The sequence below is a fragment of the Sebastes umbrosus genome, chromosome 14 (assembly GCF_015220745.1).
Source record: "Sebastes umbrosus isolate fSebUmb1 chromosome 14, fSebUmb1.pri, whole genome shotgun sequence".
Taxonomy (NCBI): domain Eukaryota; kingdom Metazoa; phylum Chordata; class Actinopteri; order Perciformes; family Sebastidae; genus Sebastes; species Sebastes umbrosus.
In genome coordinates this window covers 9883146-9909251 of record NC_051282.1, presented here as the reverse complement: position 1 = coordinate 9909251, position 26106 = coordinate 9883146, and the positions used below count along the sequence as shown (strand labels likewise).

At 41.0% G+C, this 26106-nt stretch overlaps 1 protein-coding gene across 2 annotated transcripts; it reads right to left on the bottom strand.

Annotated features, from left to right (window-relative positions):
• Positions 1-264: 264 nt before the first annotated feature.
• smurf1 (SMAD specific E3 ubiquitin protein ligase 1) lies at positions 265-24465 on the bottom strand. 2 transcript variants are annotated; one of them, XM_037792369.1, is made up of 18 exons: positions 24166-24465; positions 12546-12584; positions 11939-12047; positions 10682-10815; positions 10495-10560; positions 10272-10347; positions 8291-8502; positions 8108-8192; positions 7387-7533; positions 6791-7016; positions 5823-5926; positions 4668-4782; positions 4337-4515; positions 4072-4209; positions 3769-3889; positions 3415-3616; positions 2021-2105; positions 265-1940 (listed from the first exon to the last, which is right to left on the bottom strand). In XM_037792369.1, the coding sequence occupies exons 1-18, from the start codon at positions 24218-24220 to the stop codon at positions 1841-1843; spliced, it is 2193 nt and encodes a 730-aa protein (XP_037648297.1). In that variant the 5' UTR covers positions 24221-24465; the 3' UTR covers positions 265-1840. The 2 variants fall into 2 exon arrangements, with proteins under 2 accessions (XP_037648297.1, XP_037648298.1); XM_037792370.1 differs by having other exon boundaries at positions 2021-2096.
• Between the last annotated feature and the right edge of the window lie 1641 nt (positions 24466-26106).

Below are 26106 nucleotides of genomic sequence, written 5' to 3'. Positions count from 1 at the left end.
ATATGATTCCATTATAATAATAATAATAACTATAATAATAATATGGGATAGCCAAAACCCCAATTATCACTGCACACTAAGCTTTGTAACAGATTTGGACTCTTTGGACAGCTGGAAAGATTAATGATATAACACTGACTTGCCTCCTCTGCCTACAAATAGTATGTAAATAATACATCAAGGTTTATTATACAGAGAATATTTGTTGATTGATTTGGATAGTCTTATATACACAGAGAGAGACAATAATGCACACAACTCAAGGAATGTATTTTCAATTTAATTTCTTTTAATATAATCTTATTTACATTGTATTTTTTCATAAATGTTTAGTACATTGTAAGTTACAATACTCTTGCATCCATTACACAGTGAACTCAGAACCTAGAAAATGCAGATTGAAATGATACTGCTTAACAGTCTTCAATAATCAATCTATGACAAATCCCAACTTTACTTGCTCAACATTTAGGTTTTTGATTTCATTCACTTCGTTGGAGGATCAATGACTGCAAAGAGACTTTGTTCATTCATGGTGGTCTTGAGGACGAGAACTACTTTTTTTTCTAACATACAGGCTATGGAGAAAAAGAGACGGGCAGAGACACATCAGGGCCACAAAGAGAAAAAAAAAAGATGGTGAAATGGATGATGAAACATGTACGAAAAGGCTTGTGAGATTTTATTATACATGTTACACACAACCAAAAGAATTCCTGAAGCTGACTCCTTCTTTCCATCCTCGTGGCTCATTTTGTTAAATATCCAGGTCATGCCTTTCGGACCTCTCCAGAACGTCAGTAGAGTTAGATTTCAAAATTAGGGGCTTTCATGTCAAATAAATGTAACATGGTATTCAAAACACCGAAACAGATTTCATACACTAACAAGAGTATTTCTCTGCAATAATATGAATGTTAAAAAAAAAATAAAAAAAAATAACGTAATTCAATAAAACCCACTTTGTGGATTACTTGAATTGCAAGTGAATTGACCCTTCAACTCTGGTAGAGGGGGTGATGAAGAGATTAGTGTGGGCTCTCTGTAGAGCATATAGCAGCTTGGTCAGTAATCACTTAGTAATAAATAATAAAATATCAGAGTGGATCAGAGTGGTCGCAGATACAAACGGAGGAGACAAAAAAGTTACCAAACAGAGGAGCAGGCTCATTTGATCATTTTTTACAGCGTTAACCGGGTGCCATGCCTGACACACACACACACACACTCACTCAATCACTCACTCACTCACACAGACACAAATACAGTCTCACTCTCTCGCCGTCTCACACACACAATCACACGTACATGCACACATTCTGATACACGACAGTGGTTAAACATGAAGCATGAATACTAGTCAATCAAATCAGCTTGTCAGACAGAAAGACAATCAGTCTCCGCCTTGTTCTTCACGCGTCCGATTTCAAGGTCTCTGTTCGCAGGCTCGCAATGTGATTGGCCAGTTCTGTCCGTTGACTCGAGCGTGTCAGGGGAGTCACTGTGGCGGTAGACATTCTGAAGAATGACATCATAGCTTGTTAAAACTGAAGGATAAAAATGCTTCTTCAAAACATTTGAAAAATTTTAAAATACTTTATTTTTTTGTCTGTTTTTTTTCCTTTTTTCCTCTCCCGCTGTGCTTCCTCCTTTAACCCCCCGCTAACAGTCCGGCGGTGAGGAGGTGGCAAGAGACCGTGTGTTCTTGTGATGCTTGGCCACTCCGTATACTCCGCGTATACTTGATATTCTGTTGATGTGTTGTCAAAAGTCAAATAGTTTGTGTGCAAGTGCAAGCGCAAGTTGTGACTGTTGTATGTTGGTTTTGCGGCGGATTCCGTCACTCCACAGCGAAGCCGCACGTCTCCTCCACAGCCGTCAGCAGTTTCTCGTAGAGCTTCTCGTAAGACTCGTAGGGAGGGACGTCTATCCGGTTAAAACTAGAGACGGAAAAAGCATCATTAGTGACATGTCTTCTGCAAATATAAAAAAAAAGAAACCTTCTTTCATGTGTCCTCACCATGTGTGAGCCTTGGGCAGGTTGTCTGTGTTGGCGTCTATCAAATGGATGGTGAAGAGCCTTGGTCCTGCAGAACCTGTAGAACCTTACACATATACATTCTAGTTATCACTGCTCTACTCTGGTATACGGAACACTCAGCAATCTTTACATGGTATAGAAGCTCACATCAGATGTCAAAGTTTACCAAATAAATCAGTTGATGCTTTCATTGGCCTGCTAATGTCATTTAACTGCACATTAAACTGTCTTCTAAAACATGTGCGGACATGATCCTGACCCACACTTGCTGCCACAACAGATCTGATGCGGGATATATTTTCTAAATTTAGAGTCGTTTTTGTTTTGATTGAAATTGTTTCCAAAACTTTTAATTCAGCTCCTCTGTGGGTTATGTGCTTTGAGTGTGTCGAACAATATAAACGTTGAATGAGGACTCGTTATCTGCAGATACTGAAAAATAAAAAGTCTTGAATCTGGATTAAAGGGTAAAACCTCCCAAAAATTGGGACATCTCTACGAGCATGCAGTGTAAAATTGAATCTACAGCTGAGCTGTTTGGTTGATGAATCGATTAGTCGGTCGACAAGAGAATTAATTGGAAACTATTTGGATTATCGATAAATCGTTTCTGATTTTTTTTTACAACATTTGCTGTTTCTAGCTTCTAAAATGGGAAAATGTAATGCTTTTGTTTGTCATACTTGATAGTAAACCGAAACATTTGAAAATTCCTGTGCAACTTTATCCAAGTTGTAGTCATTCGTGGGCTCATTGAAATCAAAACACAATTATTTTTTGCTAAACTGTTGCTAAACAAAGCATTGGATGATCCAAAAATGCACTTGGAAAATGCTGCACAGGAATTTTCAGCAAGTTTTTTCAGTATGTTTTATGTCTTTTGGACCAAAGTGAGCCTGAGGAGATGAGTACTATATACAATTTATATTGTTTTTGGGTGAACTATTCCTTTAAGACGTCCCCTTTGATTTTGACACTATTTTCTGACATTTTATAGTGAAAACAATTAACTGATTCATCACAAAAATAATCGTCAGATTAATCGCTAAAGAAAATAAACGTTAGTTGCAGCCCTAAATTAAGTCTGTAAGTATCCGAGTTCATCTCCATATTCTATATATTGTTGTTGGGATATGTTTACATGAGTAAAATGTCCTCAAAAATGTACCATTATTAGGCTCAAACTTAGTAAACGGGGCATTTCCTGTCTTTAGTTATTATACTGCCAGTATGTGTGAGGGGTCTTTTTATATGAATCCTCAGGACTACAGATAAATTGAATAAGCAGACCAAATGTTAGCATCAAATGAACATAGTAACTGATGTGAGTACAGTATGTGTGTGTGTGGTGTCTAAGCCAGTCCATGACCCACCCTGCAACGCTTTGAATCCTTGTAAGGGAACCCTGGTGGAGCCCGTGACGAACTGCAGGAGGCGTCCTCTCCTCTCCTCGCTGAAGGCCTCCACCGCCTGCCAGAACCACCGCACCACGTTGCTTTCACTTGTGCAGTGCTTCAGGCGGGTGTTGGTCTTCCAGTCTGCGAGATCTATCTTCCCCAGTCCGCCGATGATCAACTGGAGGAGAGGTTTTGAGGAGGAGGGGAAGAGTGGCGGGGGTTGAGGGTGAGAGGAAGAGATTAATAAGAAGCAATTGTGGCAAACACAGTATATTAAGACTTCAAAAGCCACATAATAATGCAAGTGATGAGCTTGGACAGCACATGTACCTCCAGTTCTTTATGGTCGAAAGGTTTGAGGAGGTGCTGGGGGATGAGCTCACTGAATCCCTTCTGTAGAGCCAGAAACTGGGCTTCAATTCCTCGCATAAACCTCCAGTTCACATAAAGTCTGAAAAATACAAACACACATTGCGTAGGCCAAATAAGTACATTATAATAAACGGGCAAAAGTATTGTGCACAACAGTTCTTTCTGCCGACAAGACAGTATATTGTTTACGTTCTGTATCAAGGGCATAGTTTGGATAACACCCACATTAAAGATGGAGCATAACGATCTCACTGTTCTTACCTTACGTATTCTTTTTTGTTGTCCTCAGTGACGGGGATATTGCGGCCGTTAGGTTTGAGTTCATGTTGTAAAAACTTCCCAAAGGCATTGTGCTCCACGCAGAACGTGTGGTCGAGGACTGAAGTGATGTCGTTCTCTCTGCGCAAAGAGTATTAGAACAAGTTAACGCTGAAACGGAGAATCTACTCATATCCAAAAGGGGACAGTGCCGGATATAAAGTAAGAAATAATTCAGATTGACTTGTGTGCAGGTGCGTTCGCTCACAATATCCAGACGAGGCTCTTGTGCAACTCCGGGTCGGTGGTCTCCAGGTCGTTGAGCTGGATGGGTTTGCCTAGCAGCTGTTTGTAGAAGGGCAGCGTGAAGCTCCCGTTGATGTAGTGACCGTGAAAAACTGCCAGGCCCATCACACGGCCCACAAAGTGGAAATATGACAGGTGGTCCTGAAAGACGGTAACGCAGACGGAGAGACAGACAGAGACAGACAGAGACAGACAGAGACAGACAGAGACAGACAGACAGACACATAGGGTCAGAGAGTGCCCTTATTCAGTTCTACCGTGAAGTGCTTAATGTGCTGTTTGTGTGTACTCACAGGGTTGATGGAGGAGTCGGGGTTGATCTGTAGTGTGTAGATATTGTCTGTGGAGTACTGGAACAGGCCGTAATAGGGGTTCAACATTTCATGACACAGCAGGTACAGCCACTCCCTGCAGACAAACACAGTATTGTTAACAAATGTTCAAAACTCACAGAGAAACTTGGTTACACATTCATTAATCATTTAACAATGAGAAAACTGAAAAAAAAATAATAATGTAGTCTTGTATTAATGTGTCTTCTATTTTGAAACTAGCAGCTCGAATGAATAGATGTAGCACTTCTTTCCCACGTAGAGTTGTTTTATGTCCAATGTTTATGTTGTTCAAATTGAGACATTCAAAGACAATGGCAGAGTGGGGGAAAATAGGCCTTGGGAATTTTTCCACAACACTCCCAAAAGTATTTTTAAAGGGATTGGGAGCATTTCTATTGCTTCCACACGGCTCTCAGCACATCTCCCTGTCTGCTTGTCCTATGCGATGTGTCTTTTACTGTTAGTTTGGCTCTGATGTTTGAAAACTGTAACACTTGTTGTATACTGTGACTTGATACTTCATGTTTGTTTTTTGTGTATAAAATGTGTTTTAAATGTTAGCGTGTATCTTGTTTGAAACACTCGATTGCTGCCGTCTTGGCCATGGCTCTCTTGAAAAAGAGATTTTCTAATCTCAATGAGACGTACCTGGTTAAATAAAGGTTTAATAATAATAAAAACTATAACTTTACATAGCAAATAGTTGTTTGATGCTATAGTAATGCTTTGGATATCGTATAGAGCACCGTTAAAGTATTATTAACGTTATGGTGTTGTTTTTTAAGAAGCTGTAAATGAAGTGTGAATTTTTATATATAGTTAAATATATTTCAATTTAAAAGAAACACTTTTAATAACGCCATCAGTGTGCAGGTATTCAACTTTTTTTCTTTTGCATTACTTCATTTTCATTTAGTGTTTTCAACTGTATCATAATTCTGATTTGTTTAGCTATAAAAAAATATAGACCTATGAATGTATACTTGAACTGAATTTAGCAGGGAGGTAAAAGACAGACTCATGGGATGTGACTTCAAATTGCAATGCTTGGACAAGTTTCCTGACAAAAATGGATATCCTACAACAAACGCAGAAGTGCTCAGAGCAAATTACCTGGCCACCCCACCGTAGTCCAGGCCCTCCTCTCCCCTGAACTTCACCATCAGACGCTTCTTCAGGTCTTTGGGCCTCATCTTCATTATTTGTCGATATGATTCCTATAACCACACACACACACACACACACAACATTAACACACAACATTAATACATAACCACAGATAGGGATGTCATGATACTAGAAATGTAGTAGTCGATTCCAATACCAGTGAAATTCTCGATACCACTGTAAAAAACAAAACAATAAATCCCATGTACTTCAACATACACTCCTTTATTACCGTTTGCATTCTGGTTTTAGCGATTTTATCATTAATCCCTGATGATCCGCCTCAAGTTTCTCGCCAAAAACTGAATTTTGCAATATTACATTTGAACACATCATGATAACGTTATAATTTTCCTTCGCCAAAATAACATTACTGAATAGAGCATGAACGCATTATCAGCGAAACTTTCTATCGTCCCCAGGAGGAGGGTACGCCGTTAGTCTTGAGCCCCGATCCCCGATACCTACGGGTCTGTAGAAAAACGAGTGACGTCACGTTTTCAGAATTTTGTCATCGACTTGGTACCGGAAGTATCTGTTCTCATGACATCCCTACCCACAGACCCACATCATCACAGACAAAAGAAATAATTAGAGCTCCACAACACAGCCCGTTTAGATCAGTGACGTTCCGCTAAACAGTTTATTAATATGCACAATCAGTGCTGCTATTGTGCTCTTCTCCAGAGAAAGACGCTGAGAAGAATAGGTTGTTGTGACGGGTGCATGAGTCAGGAGGAGTGTGGCTGCGTCTGTATGAATGTAAACTTTCACAGGAGCCACCCACTCGATCCACGCTGCTTTCACAGCTCGACATTTGTACAAATATCTGATCTATCTGCGTGCGTATGGGAGAGACGGCATCGTTGTCTGGTTATGGTTCATGGGAGAGAAACGTCGACGTGTGCACCCACCTCAAAGATCTCCTCTCGAGACACCTCTATGCGACAGTGTCCTGCTTGAGGCTGCTGCAAGGACAGCTCGTGGCGGAGCAGCTTCAACTTATGGACCAAGTCTCTCTCGTAGCGCGCCGCCACATCTCCGTCTCCTCCTCCGCCGCCCACTCCTCCGCCTCCCCCTTCCTCGCCCCCCACATCCATCTGGGGGGCTTGTGAGGATTCCTTCGCTTGGGATTGCTGGCTGGAGGTGGGAAGAAGTAGAGGAGGACAGGGAAGAGACAACATGATAGACGGTCAGATGAAGAGTTGACAGAAAGACAGCAAAGAGACACACTACATCCGCCCAGAGCAGCTAAATCTACTATAAGCCCACATTTCTGTAAATCACACGAATGAGCGTCATTAACGGAGCTGATGACCGTTAGTAGGTCATGTTCAGAACCAGTCTGAGTTCAGCATTACAGCCACGAGAGATTAGATTAACGGCAGATTAGTCTTGAAACCACTTATTTGGTATGCGTCATGGACGTCTGCCACTCAGGTGTACATTGATTTCGCCACGAGGGATGCATGAGAGTATTTCAAGCGTGTGCGTGCGTGCATGTGCGTACCTGATAATGGTGTGTAGGCGCGGGTCTGTGAACTGTGTTGTTCGGTTGTTGTGGTCCACAAAGTAGATCCGGCCCGACACGGTGCTCCGGACCTCCCAGCCCACTGGAAGCGGCCCAAGCTCCTCGCAGCTCACACTGGCCAGGTCCCTGCACCGGTGACAAAGTAACAAGACTTGAGACCGCAGCCAGCAGCAGAAATAATCCACGGCACCGGTTTAACTTGGTGAGACTTCAATCAGACGTCTGTCTCAATTCTAACCCTACATACTGTACGTTCTTAACCCCTCATATTGATCCAAACCCAGGCGCCAGGGGCCGAGGGAAAGGAACTGAGATTTTCTCTTAATCTGTTGGTGTAATTAGTGCAAAACAAAACAAGGAGAACATGGACCAGAAGTAGGGTCTATCAGGGAACAGCATGTAGTGGGGGCCTATTTTCATTAATTTCTAAATATATCTCTCAATTTAAATGTGTGAAATTTCCCAGTCCCAACAGAATAATCCTTTAAATTACAGAGCATTACAAAGATGCAGTATATTTGCTGCAATACATCCCCGTGTGTGGTGATGTCTACTGTTCTTTCTTTCTGTTATATTCTCCTCTATGTCCTCTTCTTCCACTGCTGCAATGACCTAGTTTGTCAGTGGGGTTTATTCAAGGTTCATCTCCTTTCAGGTTGTGCTTGGACTAGACATGAGTGAAGCGGAGTGCGATCCTTACCGTGGTATCCGAGGGTCGTGCCAGGTGCTGACGCCCGTTTGCGTGTGAAGGAAGTACACCTGGCCCTGCACTGTTGTTCGTTGTTCTGTTTTTTTAAAAAGAAGAAGAAGAAAGATGTTACATGACTTTATAACATGAGAGGTTTAGAGATCAGTTAAATATGAAGAGTAATGTTTGGCTGACCGTATCCTTCAGGCAGGTCAGGCGGCTGGTGCCCATGAGGTCTGTTCTGAGGGGTGTGGCCGTGGCCTCTCGAGTCCTGCCCTCGGATTCGCTGCGTTTGAAGACGGCCCTCCTGACCGGGCGAGTCGAGCCGACAGTTCCCGCCTCCTGCCGCGCCGGTGGGGTCGGAGTAGGGCAGCGGCTCTTCGCTGAAACATCCCTCAAACACAGGCCTACAGACACACACAAACACACGCGCCACTGAAGTCATATCTCCTCTCTGTTTTACTGAAGCACATGATAAGTCAACTGCTTTTACTGTGAACTCAGAGTAACAGAGATTGGGAGAGGATCAAACAAATGGAAACTATGACTAAAGAGATCTTGCAAAAACAGCAAGCACCAAAATAGGTCTCAGTCTAACTTCACATGACATCCCATGACAAAGAAGAGCCTCGGTATTAGAATAAGACTGAATTTAATCAGTTAAATTGTTTTTATATCATTCTGTAGCTTCCCAGTGGTGATCCTTATGTATTCAAATACGAACATTAAAATTTTGGTCAAAGTATGTATGTTTTAGCGTCAAAATGCCATTTTCCCTTCAAGCCCTTCTAAAAACTTTTTCACATGCGACCTGACGTGGGTTTCTACATGACGCTGCTACATATACAGTATATATACATCCTTATAGTCAGTGTATTAATGTTAAATACAGTAACTCAGATGGTGCTTGGCATGCTCCCAGTTTGGAGAAGCAGACAGGAGTACCGGCACAGAAGCTAAGCAATGCACTGTCTGACAGCGAGGTAAAGCTGTGAAAATATTCTAAAGATAGCGTACACTTAAACTGATTTTTTTAGGTGGCTAAAATATGTTTTTCTGAATCGTATGCTAAGGACAGTCACCAAACAACCCAGTTGAAAACATATTGGACATGTTTGTGTCAAATGTGAGAATATCTTTATGAAGAATGGCGTTAAGTCCCTCATGAAAATATCAACCAAAGTATTTAGAATTTTACTAACTTTTAGGCTGATATTTGACAAAGTATTTTAGTTGATTTTTTTGCCCACAGCTTGAAAAGTAAATATCCCTGTTGCTTCATCAAGAGAAGCATCAACTGTGAAATTACCAATGATGAAAAACAAGGCAGTGGCTTTTCATCATATTACTCTAACGGGATGTGTCCTCCAAAGCTTTTTTTTCCTTAGCCAGCTTATTGTTTTGATGCTTTGCAATGGGAGCGACACATATTTACACTATGGTAAAAACACCAGTGGCGTGGCGAGACACCGAGCGTCTTTTCTGCACAGAGCACTGCATATTTGGTGTTTTTTCAGGTCGAATTTGGGTAAAACTTTGTGCTCGTCACTGTTACTTTTCACCCAGCTGTCCAATCGCAGTGGAGGAGGGGTGGGACAAATAGCCTACCACAAAGACGTGATCAGATGTTGTGGTCTTATTTATGTTATGCTATTGTTTTTTTACTGTGGACTTTTATGTTGTGTCATGTCTGGAGCACTGGACCAAACAAATTTCCCTGTGTGAGTTGATAAAGTTGATCTGAGACTGAAGCCCATCTGAACCGAACGATCATACTCGCTGAGATGTTTCCTCGCTCGTCAAAATCTCATGAACCGACATAGACCAACAGGTCTGTCCTCCCTCCCTACTTGCTTCAGCCTTCCCATCATCCAGACCACGCACTCTACCTTGTTCCTACATGTTTACTTCCGCAGATATTCCGTATCATAGCAACCAGATGCAACCAAAGCGTCTCAGCTGAAAAAACGCTGCACCTCCAAAGCACTCTCAAGCACTCCCAGCTGAGCGTTTTCAGCTGGGGAAAGCGCTTTGGTGGACACGGGCCCTCAATCTTACAACTGCGATATAGAATAATTTAACATATTTAAACATTTAACAATGTGACAACAAGTAATTGTTTCTCTAAGTGTTATTACATGGAGCTGGCAGCATAAACATCTGTTGACACACTCACCCATCATTTTCTAACAGTCCTCTGCAGTCCACCACGGGGCCTCCGCTGCCGATGCGGTCTCGTGTCTGTAAGCTCACTGGAAACAAGCAGGTGGGGAAAGGTCAGAGAGATGACAGTGTGATAGAGCGGGAGGGCAGGATATACACACAGTGAAACAAAACACGGGGAGAGAGGCGACAGGGGGTCATTTGTTCAGATAATGTATCAGTGTGTCCAACCTCACCTACTATCTGCCCCCGCACTGCATCGCTGTCCGAGGGATTCAGTTTACATAGATCTAAACGCTGGTCTGGAAGGAGGAGGAGGAAGAAAAATGTGAACCAAAAGCTTTTCTTGTTTAATTAACATCCGTGATTTGCATTTACGTTTATTTACAATCAGCTAGCCACAACAAAAAAAGACAGACTTACATCCTGTGTCTTTTAGCCTGCTGATGGCGTTAGAAAGCAGTCGTATGCAGCCCAGGAAGCCCGCCCCCTGTCGTTTATGGATCTTCTTGTGGTTCCATATGCTGATGGTGATGGAGTCTGTCTTTCCGATGTAGCTGAAAAAGAGATGTAAGATTCTCACATGTCTACTCCATGTTTTTCAACACAGTCTGGTATCAGTGTGAGCAATCTGAATGTCTTGAGGAAAAATGTGTCGCCCAACTATTAAATTAATAAAAGAAACATTAAAAAAAAGTTCCATATTAGTTGAAATATTGTAAGACAAGCCCTCATTTTTGCAACACCAGAGCAAATCTTCTAAATATATTGTTGCTCGTGCTGTCAAAGTTAATGACGCGTTAACTCAAATTCGTTTTAACACCACTAATTTCTTTAACACATTAACGCAATTGATCTTTTGGAGGTTGTAGCGGGCTCAGTTTTAAATCCTCCACAGAGGCAACCATCAGAGTAGAGCCACCTACCCAGCATGTATTCTGCATGTTTCTCCAGTATTTACTATGGCTGTCAAAGTTATCGCGATAATAACGTTTTTGTATAATGGCACTAATTTCATTAACGCATTAACAATGGATCTTTCTGATATTGTAGCGGGCTCAATAACGCCAAATGAGGTTACAAAGTTACGTTAAAATTTGACGAGGAAAAAAATGTCATGGCCATTTTCAAAGGGGTCCCTTGACCTCTGACCTCAAGATATGTGAATGAAAATGGGTTCTATGGGTACCAACGAGTCTCCCCTTTACAGACATGCCCACTTTATGATAATCACATGCAGTTTGGGGCAAGTCATAGTCAAGTCAGCACACTGACACACTGACAGCTGTTGTTGCCGGCTTGAGTTTGCCATGTTATGAATTGAGCATATTTTTATGCTAAATAAACAATATTTGTCATTGTTTGTGTTTTTAATTGATTTCCAATAACACATATATACATACATACATCTTTATAAAGCAATCATATTTGCCCACTCCCATGTGGATAAGAGTATTAAATACTTGACAAATCTCCCTTTAAGGTACATTTTGAACAAATAAAAAAATGTGAGATTTATCACGATTAATCATGGACAATCATGCGATTAATCACTATTAAATATTTTAATTGATTGACAGCCCTAATCGTTACATTTTATTATAATCGAAACAATAAAACCAGTGAGAAAACATTCAGTGACTGTGTGTATTAGTTGTGAGTGCGGTGTAGGAGACTCACAGGTCGTAGTGCTGATTCCATTTGGGGTCCAGTGTGCTCTTGACTGTGTCTGTAGAGTGGCATTGACCCGATCCGTCCACCACAACCTTGGCAAATGGATCTGGCAGGCCTGCACGCACAAGCACACACACACAGCTCAAATTAATTGTTTGCATCCACCACATTGAATCACAAAGAAGATCATATCTACGTATTAGAAATATCTCAATTGGCTTAAGTACAGCAGATAGCATATCTCCACAACAAAGCTCAGCTTCCTACCCCTGCAGACATTTAGCAGATATTTCTTATCTGTACCTTTACTGAGGCTGGCCTGCGTTTTGAATAGCTCTAACCCAATAACAGCATAGTCTATTTGGTTGTCGGTGGTGCATAATGTAATCATAGCATGGTGAAACTGGTGGAAATGAAGACCCTTATCCTGGCAGACTTAGGATGAAATGCATACGATCATCTGATGACACAGAACAGCAACTGATTTGTCTACAGTGTTGGTTGTTGATGGCACACACACAGACCCTCATTGAAATCATCTCATCATGCATACCGATCGTCATAATATTAAGATTCATGCATATGAAAATGAGCGCAATAAAAAGGTACTTACGAAAGAAGTCTTTCTTTGCGAGGTTCTTGGCACATAACACTGCAAAAGATAAAATCATTATGAACAAAATGCCACACACACAAATATGTAAATGCTCTCTTGGTGTGTAGGCTGGTATAAATGTACGCTGGTGCACATAAATCTGTGGAGGAAGAACACTGGTCAGGATATAATATATGAATGCCAGGGGATGGTAATGAGCAGGAAAACTTATGTGACGTGCAGACAAGAATGAGCAGTAAAGTATAGGCTAGTGTCAGGATCTCTGCACACACACTAGCTCACATCCACAGGCCGCCCACAGCGAGAGTGGCAGGATGCCTTCTCTGCCACATCATCTTTGTGGATCCAGCGAGCAAAGCTCATGCTGACCCAGACTCTTTTGAGAGTTTGTAAGTGTGTGCTAAGTATTTAGTTTATTGTGTGTGTGCGTGGGTGTGTGTGTGCAATTCCTTGTTAGTTGTTTGCCAGACGGTCTGCATGGTGCGAGAGCTGGCATGTGTCATTCTAGGTCAGCTCAGTGAACACTGCTGTAAAACTAAAAAAAAACACACAGCTGAACCACAATAAACTAATTCTTAGAAACACAATCATGTCCAGTCAGTCACAAACACAGGTCTTGATTATAGGGCAGTGTGGCCATTGAACAAAAACAAGCTGCATGTTTGTATGCAAGACTGAGGTAATGCACTCAAAAAGGGAGAGCAACGTAAGGTGTTATTGACGTGAAAACTATAATAATAATATTTACACTGCATGTATAAATACCCAGCTGTAAATATCAGCTTTTAAGCCCATTGTTGGGCCTTAAGCGGTCAAAGAATGTACATGAATTAGCTTTAGAAACAAAAACATTTCTGAAGGATGTTGTGATTTCTCGGTCAGCATCTTAAACCCCTATACTTCCAGAAGTCTGTACTACAAAATGAGTTCAACATACCCAGGGTATGTTCTCGCTATCTCACTTAACTAACCCTGACAAACGAGATTCCGCTAAGCGATCCTCCGAAGGTGGTTATCAACTCGGTAAATCAACGCAAGGTTTCTCAGTCTGGATGAGCGTTTTAACATGACAGGGGCGGTGTTTGCAGCATATGATCGATCACAAACATGGACAAGTCTTCTGTCAGCAGAGCGGCACATTTTACAAACCAAGAGCAAACTACAATATCTGACAAATACAAAGACGTGAAACACATAATCCAGGCTGAAAGTAACACAGTTGAAGATGCCAAATGCAGGAAGGACAGCTGGTAAAAGAAAAAAATTGCCGATGTGTGAATGCGCAAATTAACAGATTTATTAATTTAACAGAATACACAAAAGTCAGATATATTCATCTAGATGGGGCAGTGAGATATCAATAGTTTTCAAAACATAAAAAGATAAATAGATTACTGTAGCCTATATTATGCCCTGTGATAATGATGTGCTGTGTATGACTATTTCAGCCTTCTCTCAGCTGCATCTCCGACTCCGGCGGTGTGAAACGGACTTAAGACATAATTCAAAACAGGAGCAGGTTAGGTGTTCAGCATAAGTTACCATGGCGATCTACTCCGGTAAGAAGTGAACCACCGTCGTAGGACCTAAATCCCTGAAGGGTTAACCCTGAAGTTACCTCGCTAACCCCAAATCCTGCTTTGTAGTACAGGCCCCAGATCACACTGATAAAGACCAATTTAAACCTAAAGTAGATAGTTGTTTTTACGCTTTCAAGGTATATATTTTTGCCTTATAAGATATTGGAGGCTGGAAATGACTAAACTTATACAATATTAAACTATGCAAACTTTAGTTTTGATGCTTATGTCTAGGCAACGGAGCAATGGTAGTGCCACTAGCTGTTGTTGAAAGTCACAGTATGATTACTGAATGTCAGGCTGCATCCGAGATCTCATACTATGCACTACATTTCCAATACATACTGTTCAACATAATTTTGTGTGAATACACAGTAGTGTATCTTTTCGGACGCACTGGGCAGTAATTTACGTCGTCACTTCCTGAGAGCCTCCTTGCCGTTTGGAGACGTGTAACCATGGTAACCCGTGCCAACCTCATGTGAACCTAATTAAAAAAAAAATGTTACGCCTAGCAAAGTGAAATACTTACTACTTAAATTGATGCGTTATTAACGTCTGTTATGAACATTATCATTACTACCGCATTGCACTGTGGGGATATTTATGCCGCCGTAGTGTCCAGCGTTGCATACTGTAATATTTCACCGGAAATTGTATGCAATTTGCATACTATTGGTTTTGTAATTACAAAGAAAGATCTCACATACTGTTTTAGCGTACTAAATAGCATGTTAGTATGGAATTTCGAGCACAACCTCAGTGTCAGTATGAAGGTGAGTCAACAAACAAACCCTTTCCTGGTTCCATGGAATCGTTTAGTTAGTTTCAATGTTATTACAGCAGAACAAATTTCAAGAGCAGCAATGTTGGGCTGATTTTACAAACACCATAGTGGACCAAGGAATGTGAGGTACTCTGGAGCAACATGTGTGCTGCACGCATGTACAGACAATTACCATTTGGATTCCTCCCTTTCGGCAGATAGCTTTCATGAACGAACACTGACTGACAGGTAATTAAGATACGTTGCTGTGTTTGGTGGCAAGAAACAAACGTGAGAATGTGACAGAATTGTTTGTGAAATACCCGTGGCCCCATTTCTCTGCTCTTCTCTTTCAAGATAAAATAAAAGGGAGCCCATCTGACCGAAGAGGTGGAATGTGTAACTATATCATGTCAATCATCTTTATCCAGTTAGACGAGGGAGACGCGGGCTTGGAGAGGCAGGGGGAGGATTGTTATCCCCTACATTGGTTTGAATTTCTGAAGACTCCGTTTCCTCCTGTGCATATCTACCAGAACTTTAAGTTGGGTTTCATGCACTACTATTAGAGCTGAAACAACTAGTTGATTAATCAGTAACTCTATTTTGATAATCAATTAGTCATTTGCTTATTTTTTAAGCCAAAATGCAAAACATTTGCTAGTTCCAGCTTTTCCTATGTGAGGGTTAGCGGCTTTTCTCGGTTTTAAATCATTATAAATTAAATATCTTTGGTTTTATTATTTGTTACTTGTTGATCAAATAAAGCAAGATATTTGAATGTCTCCTCAGACTCTGGAAAATTGTAATTTATTCTTTTTTTTTGACAAAATGACCAGATTCAATAAAGATAGTAATATGCGGATTAATCAATAATGGAAGTAATTGTCAGGGCTAATGCAACCCTAAATGTAATCTATGCTAATGGACCAGTGGTGGGATTGTTGTTAAGGCTAGGATGATTCACATATCTCCCGATTCGATACTATCACGATACTTGGGTACTGATTCAATATGTATTGCGATTTTTAAGAAACAGAAATTGCTTGTTAACAGCGACACCTTTGGCCGTTAAGTCAACGAAAGTCAGAGCTAAACTAACTCTTCTGCAGTGTGTAGTGTGCGCGCATTTACGTGAGGTGGTACAAAAGAGCGAGAACGAGCGCGGTGTGTGAGTGAAGGCAAGCAGGCCAGCAGAGGAGCAGAGTACAGCAGAGACTCCGGCCCTGGAGACCAAAGCTACGGTCTCCCCCGCATCCTCCGACCGCGGCCAACGCTGTTTTGCAAGACGGGCTTCACTAGATAGAACTTTGCGGTTTTGGTGCTTCCGTGTAGTTTGTGTTGGAGTCTGAGTCTGAACAGCGTATCCACAAGCGAGCGCGCTTGGGACACTGACCAGGATTGATTTATACGTGTAAGAAGTTACAAACAGTCCCTTTAAGTATTATGATTCTACAAGAATTGCGATTTGATATTACGATTTTTAACTTTTTTTAAATCATACACTTCTAGGGACTTTTACTTTGGAAAATATCTAAATTGATACAGTAAAAATGTTTGATTTTCAGCACGTATTTAGTCAGAGATGTCCTGAAGTCAAATATATAAGTCATTGTAACATGTTTTATACTTCTGGTGAATTTGACCACGGAGATGCGAGTGACGGCTGGCTTGACCGCAATACTTTAATGTTTCCTGTCCATGACAGAGTTAGCATGCAGCTTTAGCCGTGATGTCTAGCTCTGCTTTTCCTGGCAATGTGTAAAACCCTAAGTGTTTCCATATTTTACTGTATGTGTAGTGTTTACCATGTAGGATTTACCATATGAGAGTGCAGGTTGTATCCACGTGGACCCTCCGCCGTTTTCTACTTTTTCGTTTCGGCTCGCTGCGTCAGGCTGCGGTTTGTTTTGGTGACGGATACAGGTTACTCCGACTACAACAATAAAAGCGGTAACTTCCTTCTACCTCTGCATAGACTCAAATGAAGCAAATATATCGATTCTGGCATTTTAAAATCGTAAAAACATACGATACATAGGTGAATTGATTTTTTTTCCCACCCCTAGTTATTGTATTGGCAACATTTCAGGGATGAAGATTGCTGGTATTGTCTCGGCTCAGAGAAACAAAAGCATCTTATGATCTATTCAAACTGGTGCAGACTGATTTGCTACACCACCTGAAAGCCTTATCATAGCTTTGAGGTCCAACTACAATCTGGTATGATCTGGTTTGGCCCAGACAGCCATCTAGGAAGTTAGTCAGTCAGCCAGCCAGCGGTTTAGGATGTGGTGACTGTGTGGTTGCGTAGATGTGTCTGGCGTAGCGTGGTTTATTTCCTGTGATTAACCCGTGGAGAATGGCTGTAGGATATCCTTCCCTCTTCCTCATCGACCTCTTCCATTCCTCCTCCTCCTGACTCACACACATTCCACACCGAGACCTCATCTTTTCTACACAGACACAATGAAAGAAACGCAGCTGGAGTGGGAGAGACTCAAGTTTCTAATTTACCCCTGCTTCCTCTTTCAGACAAGCAGGAGAGGAAGACTCTCTCTGTCACTGCCACCGCTCTGCTATCCACCCCTCTCATCCTCCAATCTCTTCCCAGAGACAAGGGACACCCCCAATTTCCCCCCCACATCCCTCATTTTTCCGCCTCTTGACCAGCTCTTCTGTGGCACTGAATGTGTGACAGGCCCTTTCTCAGCGTCTCAGGAAATTCCTCATTCTGCCAAGGTCACGGCTGGTAAAGACACACACAGCTACAGCTCAGCTGGTTCTCAATTTCCCCCGCTGCCGCTTTCTTTTTTGGCATTTATGTCCTTTCTTTTTTTAAAAACCTGAGAGCTGGAGAGAGCCAGCGGGGGGAAGAGTTCTATTCAATCTTGAGGGAACAAGCAGAAACAGTTCAAGGGAGATGATGAAAAAGGGAGCTACCTCCGTACCAAGGAATTTGAAGCCACAACATGTTTTAGCCCAATCAACCATCTCCCACAAATATTTTTTTTGCAATTTAGCTCCACTCTTGCACCTTAAGCACAGAGAGCACTTGCTATATTTCAGGTAAAGACAGGAACCATAAAAACGCAGAAGCTTAGAAGCTCGTTAAAGCTTCTTAAATCAAAGATAATGGTCCAGTTCTCTAGAACGGATGCCAAGGTGCTGTGAACTATCTGTTCGTTGAAATCAATAATCATGATCACAGATAGAGCCAAAGAAGTGTGAATATTAAGATCCTTCTGAGTAGCCTGTGCTGTTTCAGAGTGCACACACACACAGGTTTACAAGTGGAGTAGAGTGACCCATATGAGCTTACAACGATGACACTTCCTGTGTACCTTCTCCTCTCAGCAAAACAAACGCAGCGGCCAGCGGGCACGTGAGCAAATATCTCACCTACTTAATAACATGCCCTGCACCGGCATCTAAGCACACACGCAGGATGACGAACGGGTCTCTTGAGCTAAGCGCCAGACAAATAGGCCTAGAAAAAGTAGCTTTAACACCATGAGCCACTCACAAATCAGTTGTTAAACAAGAAATATAAAAAACAAATATTTCGTACTGCATCTCTCGTATTGATGCTTGTTTGAGCAATGGTGTCACATTCATAGCCTCTCTATTCTCAATTTCTCCATTTACTTTGTGTGTTTTTGTGAGTGTATATGTGTTTCTGCTCAAGCTGCCGGCTCAGTAAGTGAGAGGATTAGAAGTGCTTATGCTGCTTCCTAAGTAAGCATGATTCCCCCCTTTCCTCTCTCACTCTCTTTTACACCTTAGCTGCTTCTTGTGTCCTTTTTGTTTTTCTATTGCTCTTTTTTTCATCAGTTTCTCCTCATTCTCCCACTTTTCATCCCCCCTCTTGTGAGTATCTCAATTCACCTGCTGCCCTGACGCTGCCCTGTGTTAACACTCGGGCAAATTGGTGTTTAATCCGACTACCTGGCAACAAAACTCGAGCAGCACGTGCTGCTTCCTTAAGCAAATTAACATTAATCCTGCTGAATCACGGATTCTTTCATTCATTAGACAGCCTTTTTTTTTCACAATAAAGCTCATTCATTCCCAAACAAATTACATTTTTTGATGTTGTGCAAAGAACCAAGTTTCGCTAATACCAAGGGACATCCTAAATACAAATAAATAAATTAAAAAAAAGTAATAAATATCACTTAAACATTATCAAATAATAAATCTTAGGTAATTTCAAGCCATGTATACTTGTATACTCCTGTGTGAAATAAATACTTTAGTATTTTCTCATTTTAACAACTTGAGTGCAACATCGACATAACAGTTTTAAGTGAAATTATAGAGAAAAAAGAAATAAATATAGGCCTAGTCTATATCACGATGGAAACGATATATAAAAAATATAAACGATAGACATTTTTATATGGTTTTCACAACATATATCATCATATTGCCTAGCCCTGGCGCCCACTTCCTGCACTTGATGGTGTTTGATACTCTGCTACAGACAATTTCATAAAGTATTTAGGCTCAATACACAGTCCTAAAACATCTTTTTCAGCCAGTGTTTCTCTATGAAGTCGAATACCTTCCATTCACATCTAATTAGATCACGAAACTTAAAGACAATGTGACGCTTTTCTTATAGAGCAATTCTCCTTCAGCTTACTTAAGCTTGCCCACAAAATCACCTCTCCTGGCTAGCTAAAACATGTCCATATAAACCCACCGCAGTCTCTGAAATATAAACCAGTGTCAAACTTGCCTGGTCTTTGTCTGCGTCCCTGCCACACAGACACACAGGCCTTTCTGATGTAGGCCAAACAACCCCTCTCTCTCTGACAGACTAAACACAGCGCTGGCCAGCCGGGCAGCATTGCACTCCCTATTGGCTCATCACACATTCCTCACCCAATTAGAATTCCACTCATACCTGTGGGGGCGGGGCACAGTCAGGGGCAATAACCTCTGTTTGCATCTGAGCTGAAATAATGAGAGAACACACACCCTCCACAGTCTCAAACATCCAAACACACTTACACTACTTTCTTTCAGCTTCACTCATGTCAAACACAACTGTCTGATAGCGTACTGCTCTCCACTAGAATCACTTCTTGGTGTTACTTTATACTATATTTCTTCCAACTGGGGCTGCAGCTAAGAATTATTGTCATTGTCAGTTAACCTATCAGTTATTTTCTTGGTTAATCGGTTACTTGGTTGGTCTATAAAATATCAGCAGATAGTGAATCACACGTCCCCAAAGCCCATGGTGACGTTTTCAAATGTGTTGTTTTGTCTGTCAAACAGTCCAAACCCCAAAGATTTTCAGTTTACTATCATAGAAAACTAAGAAAGCCAGACAATATTTGAATATATAGTATGTTATTGCACAATTTGATATTGTACATAGTATATTTTATTATTCTATGTTCGTATTTTATGTTTTCTAAGCTAGTTGTAGTAGTCTGGTTTATTTATAGTGTATTCTAATATATTATTTATATTGTGTGTATACTATAGATATTATCTCTGGTGTTGATATGTATTTACGGTTCCTATGCACTGTCTGGACAACCTGCTGCTGTAACACAAGAGTTTCTCAGCTTGGGATCAATAAAGTACATCTATCTATCTATCTATCTATCTATCTATCTATCTATCTATCTATCTATCTATCCATCTATCCACATCTGAGAAACCACAGCCGGTGAATGTTTTCCATTTTTACAAAGGAAAAAGCCTCTGTGCAGCTCCATTTCTAACTGTTACTCCCTTTTGAACTTTTGTATAAGTATAATTTCCTTTCTATCCTATTATTTCCTAACTTATGTCCCTTACACTGTATGTTATGTTTTTGGAGGGAGTTTTTCCAAGAGGGTTTGCGCTGGACCAGGAGCCATGGCTGTTGTGAGCCTGGATAGCCAATGGAGACACACTGTATGTGATATACTTGACAGTACAGATAAACTTAAACTGAAATGAGCAAAAAGTGCGATAAGTGAAGAAGTATGTCAGATCTGTGAGCCTATTTTGTTTTTGTCAAAAATGATGCCTGCTCCGCTCTCTTGAAATCTAGTTACAGGAAAAGAGAGATACAGAGTAGGAAAATAAACAGACAGCTGTGTGGCAACTCAGCACTTTTACTCAAAAAAGCATCCATCACAATCATACAACTTGATGTGCCCTCCTGTGTGTACAAAACGCAAGAAGAAATATGAAATCCAACGGGCAAGCACATTCTGGTGTGTGTGTTTGCTCAACTTTTGAATCAAGAAGAAGAAGGACAAGGCGTCTGCCCAGCGGCACAGAGTGGTCATTTCCATTTGAATAGAGGCCCCTGGGTGCCCAGTGGGGTTACATTAGCTACAGTAAAAAAACCATTGTTCCAGCTGTGTCCCCGTGTGTGTGTGTGAGAGAAAGAAAGAAAGAGAGAGAGACTCCTATATGTGCCCTACAGAGGAGAGCCTGACCCCAAACACGAACACAGAGTTGAGTACATCTCTCACACAAAAATATATCTTATACTGTATATGTTCTTAATGTATATGTTCTTAATATGCCTGTATATATCCTTAATATGCCTTGTACAAAGTATTTCCTTTTATAACTGTAATTTAACTTGTTATTTTAATGGAGCTTCCCAGCAAAAAGCATTTCACACGATTGTACCTGTATAACCGACGTGACAATAAACATCTTGAATCTTGAATGCCCAAAAGGTGCAATCGTATCAAGCTTCTCTGTGGGTATGGATAACTTCATGGAGTCAAACATGTGGTCTTGCTTACAGCAATGCCAATCAATAGTCATGGGTAATCTAGACTAGCCATTAGCTACAGTAAAAAAACATTGTTCCAGCTGTGTCCCTGTGTGTGTGTGAGAGAACGAAAGAAAGAGAGAGAAGCCTATATGTTCCCTACAGAGGAGAGGATGACCCCATAACACGAACACAGAGTTGAGTACATGATGCCCAAAAAGAGCAAACACGTCCATCTTCTCTGTGGGTATGGATAAGTTGAGTCAAACATGTGGTCTTGCTTACAGCAATGCCAATCAATAGTCATGGGTAATCTAGGCTAGCCATTAGCTACAGTAAAAAAAACATTGTTCCAGCTGTGTCCCTGTGTGTGTGAGAGAGAAAGAAAGAAAGAGACTCCTATATGCCCTACAGAGAGGATGAACCCAAACAGGAACACAGAGTTGAGTACATGATGCCCAAAAACAGCAAACATGTCCATCTTCTCTGTGGGTATGGATAAGTTGAGTCAAACATTTGGTCTTGCTACAGCAATGCCAATCAATAGTCATGGGTGATCTAGGCTAGCCATTAGCTACAGTAAAAAAAACATTGTTCCAGCTGTGTCCCTGTATGTGTGAGAGAGAAAGAAAGAAAGAGACTCCTATATGTGCCCTACAGAGAGGATGACCCCAAAACAGGAACACAGATTTCTCACCCAAAAATATATCTTATACTGTATATACTGTGTATGTTCTTAATGTATATGTTCTTAATATGCCCTTGTACAAAGTATTTCCTTTTATAATTGTAATATAACCATTATTTTAATGGAGAAAAAGCATTTCACACGATTGTACCTGTATAACCGGCGTGACAATAAACATCTTGAATGCCCAAAAGGTGCAAACGTGTCAAGCTCTTCTCTGGGTATGGATAAGTTCATGGAATCAAACATTTGTCTTGCTACAGCAATGCCAATCAATAGTCATGGGTAATCTAGGCTAGCATGTCACAATCTACATTAGCTACAGTAAAAAAACATTGTTCCAGCTGTGTCCCTGTGTGTGTGAGAGAGAAAGAAAGAAAGAGACTCCTATATGTGCCCTACAGAGGAGAGGATGACCCCAAAACGAACACAGAGTTGAGTACATGATGCCCAAAAACAGCAAACACGTCCATCTTCTCTGTGGGTATGGATAAGGTGAGTCAAACATTTGGTCTTGCTACAGCAATGCCAATCAATAGTCATGGGTGATCTAGGCTAGCCATTAGCTACAGTAAAAAAAAACATTGTTCCAGCTGTGTCCCTAAGTGTGTGAGAGAAAGAAAGAAAGAGAGAGACACCTATGTGCCCTTACAGAGGAGAGGATGACCCCAAAACGAACACAGAGTTGAGTACATGATGCCCAAAAACAGCAAACGTGTCAAAGCTTCTCTCTGGGTATGGATAAGTTCATGGAATCAAACATTTGTCTTGCTACAGCAATGCCAATCAATAGTCATGGGTAATCTAGGCTAGCATGTCACAATCTACATTAGCTACAGTAAAAAAACATTGTTCCGGCTGTGTCCCTGTGTGTGTGAGAGAGAAAGAAAGAAAGAAAGAGACTCCTATATGTGCCCTACAGAGGAGAGGATGACCCCAAAACGAACACAGAGTTGAGTACATGATGCCCAAAAACAGCAAACACGTCCATCTTCTCTGTGGGTATGGATAAGTTGAGTCAAACATGTGGTCTTGCTACAGCAATGCCAATCAATAGTCATGGGTGATCTAGGCTAGCCATTAGCTACAGTAAAAAAAACATTGTTCCAGCTGTGTCCCTAAGTGTGTGAGAGAAAGAAAGAAAGAGAGAGACACCTATGTGCCCTTACAGAGGAGAGGATGACCCCAAAACGAACACAGAGTTGAGTACATGATGCCCAAAAACAGCAAACGTGTCAAAGCTTCTCTGTGGGTATGGATAAGTTCAGCATTTGTCTTGCTACAGCAATGACAATCAATAGTCATGGGTAACCTAGGCTAGCATGTCACAATCTACCGACAGATTGATTCCCAGAGAGGCTGACATAAAGCGTTCATCCCGGGTGTAGAGCTCGTCGCAGTCAGGTCCAGCTAAAGGTTCAGGCTGGTCAACCCCCCAAAAAATGGGTGTAGCTAGCAAAAAGCGTTAGCGGTCAATGGTAACTACCATGTTACTGTGAGCTAATGCTAACTGGAGAGGAAACAAGTGTGTTAGCTATTCATAAAGTTTATAAACGTGGCATTCAAGAGCCGGTGTTTCCAGTGAACCTGTAAGACGCAGACTAGTGAACCCAACATGAGAGTGAGCAGCTTCTTTGACTGTCCTCTCTGGTTAGCATCTCAAGCTAACAAGCTAGCACTAGTGCTGCCACACAGAAACCGGATGTTTGGGCAAACAGAGCAGAGAGCCTCACAGGCTCCTCAGGTCGGGTTTATCAGCAGCAACACGTTACAGCAGCGAGGTGAAACATGTTTATCTCACAGGTATAAAGCTGTTTCTCTCTCTGGTGTGGTGTTTTAGTTACCTGTCAGTCTGATCTTGATGCTGGACCCGGTCCTCCGAGTCCCAGGATTCGACATCACTCCGGGAGAGAAAAACGGTATCACTCAAACTTCCCGTCGGAGTCTCCCCCGAAAAACACCGTTTCACCACTCAATGGGAAGGCGAGTTACTTAAGTTTAAACACATGCGGGTTGTTTGTGTGTTCCTCGAGGATAAACATGTATTATTTCACCGCAAAGTGCTGCTGCCGCTGCTCTCTTTCCAAATCCAACAACACGGGAGAGCATTTTCGGGCAGGCTCAAGAGCCACGTACTGACGTCATGTCCTTAACGGGTATAACGTTACGTTATACGGGCTCGCGTCCGGGAAGCGTGGGCGTGCCCGTACACGTCGGAGCCTCTCAGTTCTGCTTTTAGGTACTGTATTTACTACATTATTAAAAAAGAAAATGCCCCTGATTATTCATTTTGATTTGCAAAAGTTTATAGTTTCAATTAAGTTTAGCATACAAACACAGACGATCATGGTAGTTTAATTAAGAAATGCAGTAGGGTAATAAAGATAGATAGATAGATGGATAGATAGATAGATAAATAAATAGATAGAGGTATGTCATGAAGTGCGTACTATATAGATAGATAGATAGATAGATAGATAGTAACTTTATTGATCCCGAGGGAAATTCAACTTTCCAGCATCACAGTTCCATATTGCAAAACATGTTAGTAAAAAGGCAGTAAAAAAGTTAGTAGTGCAAAGTACAAAGTACAAAAAAATCTACCAGATATAAAAATACAAGGAGATGAAGAAAACTGTTAAAACTGAATATAGTGCAGGGTAACAGCTGTGATACACGACTATTAAAATACAGTGCAGCATACAAACACAGACGATCATGGCAGTTTATTTGTCAGGATCGTTTTTGTTTTTTTTTCATTTTGTTTTTCCTTTATTTGGTTTTACTCATACATTTACATAAACATACTTAATAAGATACAAATATGAAGTGAACAAACTTTTCCACTTTTTACAATGAAATTATAGAACACACAAATAGAACATGGGGTGCTTTTCATGTGAAATAAGATAAAAAATAAATCATAATAATAATAAAAAATTACATTTAGAAGAAAAGAAAAATTAAACAAAAGAAGGGCATTTTGGGGAAATATACTTTTTCCACTCCTTCCAAATTTCCTCAAATTTAGTTTCTTGAAGCCTCATTGAGAAAGTAATTCTTTCCATTACAAATATGTCATAAATTAGAACATACCAGTTCTCCAATGATGGGGTGATCGTGGCAGTTTAATTAAGAAATGCAGTAGGGTAATAAACAGATAAGATGGATATTTCTTTGACATTTACTATGAGATTTCTGCTTTCTCTCAGTCTCCCAACAACTTAATACCACCTGCCCCTGGATATTTAGTCCCAAAACGTTGTGCTCCCTAAAGATATCTATCTGTCTGTCTCCATTCAAGCTCCTCCGGCATCACTACATAGAAATTAAAAGTATTTCTGTGAGAGAAAGGGCTAAGATGTTATGCATCCATTTATGGTCATTCTTTTCTTCCCACATGATCTCAAACAATCAATAAATTGTTTTTTATTGTTGCCTACATTAACCCTCCCACGCTTCTGATTTCCATTTCTTATTTATATTCAGAGTTTTCGATTATTCAACTGCTCCATAAATCCATAGCATTGTTGGCATCATCAGGACTGAAATTGAACCAGCAAGTATCGCAGTGATGCTGAAGGCAAAGTGAATTAATTTGAAAACTCAATGAATGCATTCAAGTGTCTGAAGAAACCTCCAACATACAGACTTTAGAATCAGTTTTCAAATGGCTAGCTGTGAGTTTCATCCGACAGGTGTGTGATCAGGAAAATCAATGAAGAAGTGCTTAAGACTACATGGACATAGTGAAGAGGTTAATGTGATTTTAGCGGCTTGTTGGA